The sequence below is a fragment of the Stegastes partitus genome, unplaced genomic scaffold (genome assembly GCF_000690725.1).
Source record: "Stegastes partitus isolate 25-593 unplaced genomic scaffold, Stegastes_partitus-1.0.2 Scaffold387, whole genome shotgun sequence".
NCBI lineage: Eukaryota > Metazoa > Chordata > Actinopteri > Pomacentridae > Stegastes > Stegastes partitus.
The window spans coordinates 208,592-217,885 of record NW_007578118.1 but is presented as its reverse complement, the minus strand read 5'-3'; the positions used below and the strand labels follow the sequence as shown (position 1 = coordinate 217,885).

General features: G+C 39.8%; 1 protein-coding gene across 5 annotated transcripts in view; it reads right to left on the bottom strand.

The window, feature by feature from the left end:
• Positions 1-1,164: 1,164 nt before the first annotated feature.
• The window catches only part of sipa1 (signal-induced proliferation-associated 1), a 39,189-nt gene continuing 31,059 nt past the window's right edge, over positions 1,165-9,294 (bottom strand). For 3 of the 5 annotated variants that reach the window (XM_008285108.1, XM_008285109.1, XM_008285107.1), the window contains 4 exons: positions 9,035-9,133; positions 7,643-7,715; positions 5,539-5,617; positions 1,165-4,172 (listed from right to left, as the gene is read on the bottom strand). In XM_008285108.1, the coding sequence (XP_008283330.1) occupies positions 4,029-4,172; positions 5,539-5,617; positions 7,643-7,715; positions 9,035-9,133 (395 nt within the window). In that variant the 3' untranslated portion in view covers positions 1,165-4,028. Of the gene's footprint in view, positions 4,173-4,472; positions 5,618-7,642; positions 7,716-9,034; positions 9,134-9,294 lie in introns of those variants that run through there. The other 2 variants (XM_008285111.1, XM_008285110.1) reach the window with 2 other exon arrangements.

The following is a 9,294-nucleotide window of genomic DNA, read 5'->3' as shown; positions in this document are numbered from 1 at the left end:
TTCTGTGTGATGCTGGATTCTTCTTTCTGAGATGTCGTTTGTAGCAAATAAAAAAACAAATAATTCTAAAAATACCTCAAACATAGCCTTTCCCTTTTGTACAAAAAAAAACATCCTTTTATTCACCCGTATAAATAGACAGATATTTTTGTACGATTTGTCCCTTGACTAGTTCAATTACAAGAGAAGCCTCCTGCTTGAAGGTTCCAGGAGCCTGCGGCTTACCACAGATGACACTGTGAGTTTATGTTTATACATATTTCTTGTGCTTTATTCCTACTTTGTCAAGTGACTTTTATGTTGTGTTCTTTTCTGTGAATCTGATCTGGCTGTGAGCTCGGTCTGACACCAATCATCCTGTTGCTGTCAGACCTTAAAACTGTTTGTTCCTGCGCTGCTTTCAGCTCTGCTTTACCTTGTTCTGGCTTCATCACGACGTGCTCTGCTCCAGGGGGAAATTCATCCAGCGCGTCAGATGAAGATTAACTAAAGTCACCAAAACCATGCCTAGATATTTACCACCACTCCTGACTAATGCTCTAGAACCAGTGTATTGTTTTAAATATGGTGTAAACACTGTTTATTTAAAATAGGGTTGAATAGCCCAATACCTTTCTTTCCCTGCTTTCACTTACTCATATAGAAAGCTGGTGTTAAATCAGTAGGAACTGTTTCAACTTTTCCTTTAATTAGTCGCTGCTGGACGAAAAGTAAATCTTTTATCTCCGGTTCTTTTGAAAAGTGATCTGTGTGGTCTGTGTGTGAGTAAATCATATAACATTTTAAATATCCCCAAAATCCCTCAGATTCTACAGCTTTTCTAAAACAGAACGACAAACATCCTCCACATTCATTCCATCACGTCATGAAGTCAGCTAAACAAATGTCTCAACATAATCTGCTTTGGGGGTATTTGTCAAACATCTGTATGGACTTTACATGAGACCAGGTTTGGACTGTTGCACTTCCAAATCAGGTCAAGTAATGTTGCACGTGATGCCCGAGTTATTGCTGATTCCCCCCCACCTCCAAGTCTTTGTTTAAAATTATTATGTGAGATATTAAAATATCTAAATACTAAAATAATCCTTCATTACAGGGGAAGCATACGTCATTCAACATATTCATTTCCATTTAAACTCCATTTCAATGCATCATCATCAGTCATTTTAAGCACCTTTTCCTTTTAATTCACTTTTAAAAATCATATATTTGTCGGCTCTTTGAACAATCTGTGGTACTCGTTGAGCTGTGAACCTTCAGTGATGCTCGAGATTAACAACACACATCTATTATTATTATCTGATCTTCGGATCACGTGGCAGCCAATGACTTTTCCTCACACAGCGGATGAAAGACCAGATGTTGTAATGGTCTCTTATAAAATCCTTCATCTGCCACAAAGAAATAATAAAAGAAAAAAAAACAACAACAACAACAACAAAAAAAAACCTCAGTGCAAGTGCAACCAAAGACAAAGAAATGAAATCACTAAGCTGGGTTAACGTACATTACATTTTCAGGTAGGCACAAAGTCAGAGAAATAAGCCTTCACATTACACCAGTATGACCAGTTTGACCATCCACTCTGAAAGAAGAGATTCACTCATTAAGGCGTACCTAATGGTGTTTTAAGACCTTATTAAATATGTAAGAGCTACAGCTGAAATAGCTCAATACTAGAATGATAATAATAGTTACATTAAGAGTTTCAGATAGCATTTTGTCATGTTATATCATAGTTGTTGGATTTCTACAAAAGAAAGTAAAATTCAGAACCAAGCCCACTTTTTCCTTCCCCCCTTTCTGCCTTATTTCACAACTTCATCCTCACAACTTTCTTTCCTCCTTCAGTTTAAACAGCTACAAGAAAATCCACATTTGCATGATTAATAAGTTACATTTTTATACATACACACATACAGAGGGGGAGCTCGGAAGTTGCTTGGCACATTCTCATGCTTGACCAACCTCCTACAATCTAAATAACTATACTGTACAAGACACAGTAAAACAGGTCTTCTCACACCAGCGTCTCTCCCTGTTGAGTCATGAGGCTTCGGCGTGTGGAGGAGATGAAACAGGAGCCCGCACGGCCGCGATTGACAATTGTTCTGCATAATCATCCCGCAAAAGGAGGGCGTACACGACCCAATGCACTAACATGGAACAGTTCAGCTGTACATACAGTATCTTCACATACTGATAAAGTTTAGATTCATAATTTAATCTGTATATACCGTATCTTAATATGCTGGTACCAGGTATTCACAGTGACTCTAAAATAAAATTACAAGAGGAAGTTTTGTACAAGAAAACAACAGAGTCTAAGTGACTGGCAAACGTTTGGCATCCCTTCTTGTGTTGAGTTCAGAGTTTGCAGTTTTAGTTTGTGGTCAGTTCTGTTTTGATTTCGGCGGGATTCAGGAGAGCTGCCTGGGCTTTTTTTTTTTTTTTCTTTTTTTATTTGTTGGCACTGAGGAGAAGCAGTCCAACTCCTCTGAGAACACTGTTATTGGCGCCGCCGGCACTGGACACAGAAAGGTGAGGTAAAGGTGGCGTTAGGGGGACGAGATCTTATCCACCTTCTTATGTTGAGTAATACGTAACCTGGGCAGGCTGAATAAAGTACAGTATGTGCCCTGTCCAGTGTTGATTTTACAAAAGAAAGAAAAAAACAAAAAAAAGTGCAAGAACTACACAGAAACACACACAAACACACACCGGGGTGGGAATGGTAAGATTTCACCTACTGTCCTTACCGCTACCACTCATAAGCCATAGTAAACAATTACCCAAAATAGTCACCGAAGACATCCGCCAAACACAAAACATATCTAAATACAATATTCTGTATTTCACTATTAGTTCAAGGTGTTTTATTCAGACACCTAAAGCTATTTTGCCAGCTGAAAGAAAAGCTGCCTTTTGGCATTCTGTGGATCAGGCCAGCAGGAGGAGATCTTCTACAGTATGGCTGCTACAATAGTGAGGTTAGAAGATAACAGCTACAGGCAATCATGGAAGGAAGCTGGAGCAGTTCTTTCCTGCCATGAGTCTGTGTCTTCAGGAGAGGTATAACCCTTTTTTCAGTATCCCTTTAAGACTGTTTTTCAAACATACGTCCAGGCATGCTCAGTCCATTCTTTTTTTTTTTCCTTCCAGTTCCCATTCATTTGTTTGTTTTTTTTACACTGTCTCTCCCTAAAAACAGAATTTCTTAAATTACAGTACTACTGAGAAGTGAAGAGGGCAAACAACGACGTCCTTACGTAACGGACCTTCCTCTGAGGCCAGTCAGTCAGCGTCATTACATCTTTTGAAGTAGAAGGCTGCCTACAGGCTCTTCATTGTCATGTTTCCTTCTTTTTTTTTTTTTTTAAATCGAGGCCTTCCACACTACAAGCGCCAGGCAGAACCACACTCAGACATCGCAACTACACGTCTGGCAGGGAGGATAGCAATACTACTGTTCACATATATTATTGGTGATATACTGTATATATACACTTTTGGTCATTTTCGGATAAGACACCACCAAACATGCTATACAGTGTCTCTCAGTCTTAATTGCCACTTTTTTATGCAAGTGCTATTCAGCCCAGCTTGTCAAGTATTTGAAGCAAAGGTACACGCACACATGCGGCACACACACACACACACACACGCACATCCACACACATACTGTATCATACACACAACCAAAGAGAAGCACTCTGGCATATAGCAACACAGCAGCCTGTGCTGGTCAGTCTGTGGAGATCGTCACTGGATGCTGAAAATGTCTTTCTGTTTTTTTTTTGTTTTTCTCTTTTATGAATTGATTTGCATACTCCCTCACCGGCAGGCAGGCAGGTCCAGGATTCAGGACAGAGTCTGTGCTTGACACACAGGTTGAAGAGGATAGGTGTGTGTGTGTGTGTTTACTTTCGCAAATATGTATGAAGAAAACAAGTGCGTTGAGCGTACAGGAGCGCATTGTACGGTTTGCATCATGCCGCGGATTTCTGCGTAATTGTGCCGTGAAGCTAACAGGGCTTGTTGACGTTGCACAGCAGCTCGGTGACTTTGATGAGGCGGGCCACCGTGCTCTGCGACTCCTCCTGCAGCCGCTGGTTGTTCTGCCTGAGGCTCTGCACCTCGGCCTGCAGCACCGCCTTGTCCTCTTTCTCCTGAAAGACATCGGCACACAACAAAACAAAAGCTGTCGCTCAGATCGCTGTGGCAGGAACGGGAGGAGAGCGACAGGTACAGCGGTGGCTTTAAGGAAATTCGTGGGCACACATGAACACATGTGACATAAAACGACGCAGACGGTGTAGAGAAGCACATCACACGGCAGTGAGGAAGAGTAAAGTCGATCCAAAAAAAACGGCAGCAGAAACAATTAGTCAATGAACTGATCATTTGTTTGACATAATCGATTGCTTTTGCTTTAGTGATTTATCAGGTAAAAACAACCAAACATTTGCTGACTTTTCACTGTTGCATATCATTTATTCATTAAAATCAGTGCTTTAAGGGCGGCTGGTCAGATAACCAAGCACCTAATTACTTACAATGGGTATAGGGCTGCAACTAACAATTATTTTCTTGATTGAATAGTCTGACGATTATTTTTCAATCAACTGCTTCATTTGTAAAATGCTACTAAATAATAATAATAATAATAAAAACAAAAGATGGAAACATGATCACAAGTTCCCAGATTCCAACATGATGTCGTCAAATTGCTTGTTTTGTTACAAAACAGAGAAAAGCAGCAAATTCTCATGTTTTAATCAAATCCAAATTTCAGTCGATTAGTTTTTCTGTCAATCAACTAATTGTTTCAGCGCTAAATGTTTTGGATATTTTAGAAAAATATTCATTAGATTAATCAATTGTGAAAATAGTTATAGTTGCAGTCCTATTCAAGGACTTAAAAATAGAAAACTTGCCATATAATTGGGAGAATATATCATGCTTTTGTACACACAGAGACATATATACAGTATCGGCAAAAAAAAATCCTCAACACAAGCTCCTCTTGCGGGAGTAACTTCATCCACTGAGTAAGGCCATGAGGTGCGGCTGAGAGCTCCGGAAACACAAGCGGACTTTGTGTTGAGAATTGTTTTTCGTCCAAGCAGCCTTTGAGTTCATCACATACAGTATTCTGTGGCAGCAACATGAAAAATAAACAGAGCGACACAAATGTGCAGAAACAAAGTATAGATAACAGCATTTAAGTCATAAATACATGTAGAAAAAAAAAAAGTATGATACTGGAATATTGCAAAAAATCCAAAAATGTTTCTGTACACAAAATTATAAATAAATAAATGCCTTCTTGAGTGTTTAATTCATCTTCATAGTGTGTCAACTGTGACTTGAAATGGTTTGCATGGATGACAGGATATGCACAAGTAAACAAAAGGCTACAAATAGAAATTATCTCGCTCAGCAGTTTGAATACTTTCTCCTACCTGCTGACTCTCTGGTGGAGCTCACTGAAAATATTACCACAGAGAAAAACATTCATGGAAGTCAAAGCACCTTTTGCAGGTCATCCTGCAGCTTCTTCAGCATGGCCTCCAGCTGCGATACCTTCTCTTCTAGGTGGCCTGGAGAGTCACTGCAACAAAGAGAGGCAGTGACACTTCATCAAAAGCGAGTACAGATGTTTTACAGTTCAGTGATCAGAAAGTGCATAAATGTAAACCAGAATGTTCGGGTCGCGCCGGCTTCTGAGCCATCAAATCAACAAAAGCAATCCCTAGAAAGTAGAAGTTCTCCTGCAGTAACACCTCCCTTCATCTCACACAGGTTGAGTGAACTTTTCAATTTGCTTGATTGGTTGTGGAGCCGTGTGTCAGTCTGGCAGCCTCAGAGCTGCAGACTCTGTCCCTGCTGCCTTTAATGAAATCCATAACACTCCGAGATCAATTTACAGTAATTGCAGCGTCTGATGAGCGCACCCATTCTGAGTGAATGTAGTCATCCCATGATGCATTTCGTCTGACTGCTGTTACATATAATGACTATACCCGACAGAGCGAAGGAAAAGCGTTCTCCTGGTGAAGCAAACATAGCGCTATTGTTAAATGATTTGCGTCTGGGTATCTATTCTTAAGCTTCACGACGTGGCTGCAGGTTTGACCTTTAAAACTCACAAATCATCAGAATGTTTCTTGAAAAAACTTTAGCAATTTGCTTTTCATCGTGTTCGCCAAATATAACCTGGCATGTGTGAGCAGAAAGAATAAGTCTGCTGAAAATTTTGAACAAAAGAAAATTTTGTTATTTCTCATGATGTGAGATTATTCAGATCAGTAAATTCACATCCATAGATGCATGTGAACAACTCATGATGAACTCCATAAACTGTCCTGGCGCACTGTACATACAAACCTCACTCAAATTAAATACTGCATTTAGCTTAACTTATACTCGTCTTTTCATTTTGAGTTCTCTTTGCTTTGTGCCCACATTCAGCTTCTCATTTCGAGCACAAACACACACGAAACTGTTAATGTTCAGCAGTGTTGCGATCATTCATTCATTTATTTCAGACTTTGATTGTTGTCGATGTGTGATGTTGTTTCCGACGTTTGTGAGGCCGAGACCACCGCGACCGAGACTCCTGTAGTGATTAATGACTTCGGGCCAGCGTTCATGTACAGAGTTGTTGTTCAAATGTTAATTACTGCAGCAGTCCTGTAGCTATGCAGCATGTGGGGCAGGGGAGCCCTGACATAAAATGTCAATATGGTGTACAAGTTATTTTGGAAAGGACAAACTAGGCTTTTCATAATCACATATTGTGAGTTGATGTGTTTTCAAGTCGCCTAAACTGGGGTGCATGAAGTGTTTTTAAGTTGAGATTCAGTAAAGCTCAGGTACTTTGTAGAGTTCATGTTACTCAGTTATATAGTTGTACCAGCTTGGTTGAATTTGACGAAACTGAGAAACACCAAGTTATTGTATTTTTAGAAAACTACGGCTTACTCATATAACACGTGTCCATTCTACACAGATCATCATTTCACATTATTTGACACACTTTTTCCAATCAGTTTCCTAATTTTGTTTCGGTAAACCTAACCTATTATAAGCATTTTACACACGATGTCATTTTAACAGACAAACAGTAATCAGTGCTGACCTGTACAACATGTGGGTGGACATACGCTGCACTTGTACATACTTGGAGACGTGGAGTGAAAAAAAGCTTTACATTGGGGGTTTGCTTGTTTTTTACTGACTCACTTTATGTTTTGCTTTTGGCCAACAGTCTTGTGGACTTGCGTTGCAGCAAGCAGGAGGAAAATAAGGCAAGCACAGGATGAGTAAAATGAAAAATAAAATGGATTGGAGCTGCAGTTGGACAGAGAGATGGCCGTAGCAGCGAGTCCGACACACTGTGCAAACATCGCTTATATGTGCATCACTGACTCAGCAAGAGGCCTCTCTTTATGAGGGAGAGAAGCCATCACACTGACTCAAACAGTTGGATGTAGCCGATAAAGCCTAAATAATTGAGAGAGAATAAAGAAGCAGGCCTGATTGAGTTAAAAAAAAAAAACATGTGTGCAATGATTCAGACTACCTACACAGATATTGAGCTGTCTAACCGTGTATGTACTTTATAGCAACCCACCTCTCCTTTGGGTCTTTCAGCTTGCCGTCTGTCTGGTCTGCTCCTCCTTGGGAGGGGTCTCCGGCTTTGCGATCTGTGAGGAACATCGTCCACATTATTATCATTTAAAACAGCTATGTACAATAATCTAAATTAAATATGAAGGAGACGGAGATGGGAGAGGACTTCTCAGAACATGGGAGTCATTAGGCTCATTCAGGATGAGTCAGATCAGAATCATTCACCGGAGCACAGTGAAAGAGGTTAGACTTCTGTCTGACTTGATTCTGACTTGCTCTGATGTCATGATGATGTAGGGAATGACACCATTATGACATCAAGGCGGCAGCGGTTTTTGGAACCGCAGTTGCTCTTAACTGCCTGCGTGGCTTCGAGGCATGATGGGAAATATGTTGCTTTCACCAAAACTACCAGCCGACTGGTTTAGATGTTGACTCAACAACATGACGTTTGATAGAAACGTATCATTTTAGTTAGATTGAAGCGATTTAGATTATATTTGTTTGGTATCAAAGGTGTTTGCGTTACAGAATACACGTTATGTGGTTGATGATGACATTTATCAGAGAGGCTGAATACCTTCAGATTACTGCAAACCAATTTAATTTCGTACTTATTTACTACTTAAAGTATTTAACAACAACAAAACCTGGTGAAAGATGTGTGGATACTTAAAATAACATCTGTACAGTTTGACTATCTGACATCAATAAGAAACACTTTGACTTGTTTTCTATCCTCTGTAAATTCTGACTAATTTTAAAAATGTTTTTAGTTTATTTATGTAGCTTAAGATGGACAGATCTGCTCAAACAGTTCACATACCAACTGATCTGATGTGGACTTACATTAAGTAATAAGGAGGCTGAACCAAAAAAAGATCAGAGATAGGCTTCTCTGTCATAATTAAAACTACTGCATTCAAATGAATCTTAGTATCTGATAACATTTAATCACATGAGTGTGTTTTTGTACAGACTGATTGCTGTCCGTTATTCAAGTAAGGTGCTTCCTAAAAGAACTTTTCTTCCTTAGAATGCAGATCTATTGCACTTATATATGCTACATGGTCAGAAGTATGCAGACACCTTAACATTTCAAATCAGTGGCTATTAATCTCTATGATTTTAAAACCTGGCTGCTGGGATTTACTCCCAATCAACACAATATTTCACCACGAGAGGCGTCAGCACACTTTTGGTCATACAACACATATGCAGTTAGACTACCAGAAGGTAAACTACAAAATAAAGTGAGTCTTTTTAACCTGAGATGAACAGCCCCTGGCTTCTCTCTGTGTTTATGACTGCACTAACCACTAAAGCAGCCTGTTGCATTATTCACGTGTGAATACGCAGTCAGTGAAGTGTGCAAACGTAAACAGCTCCTCACCCTCTCGTGACAAAGCCTCCAGGATGCTGCGGCAGGCTGTGGCCAGGTCAGCGATGGACTGCCACTCCTCCTCAGTGGAATCCGTGGTCTCCGAGAGAACTGTGAGAAAGAAGTCGGGCTTTATTATTCATTTATTTGACTTGAAATGGTGGCAAGGCACAAATAATTCATGCAGTTGCAACCTTAAAATCAAATAGTAATAAAGGTAGAATACCTGGTTATATCAGATATATACAACATTAAACAGTGGAGATAACTGT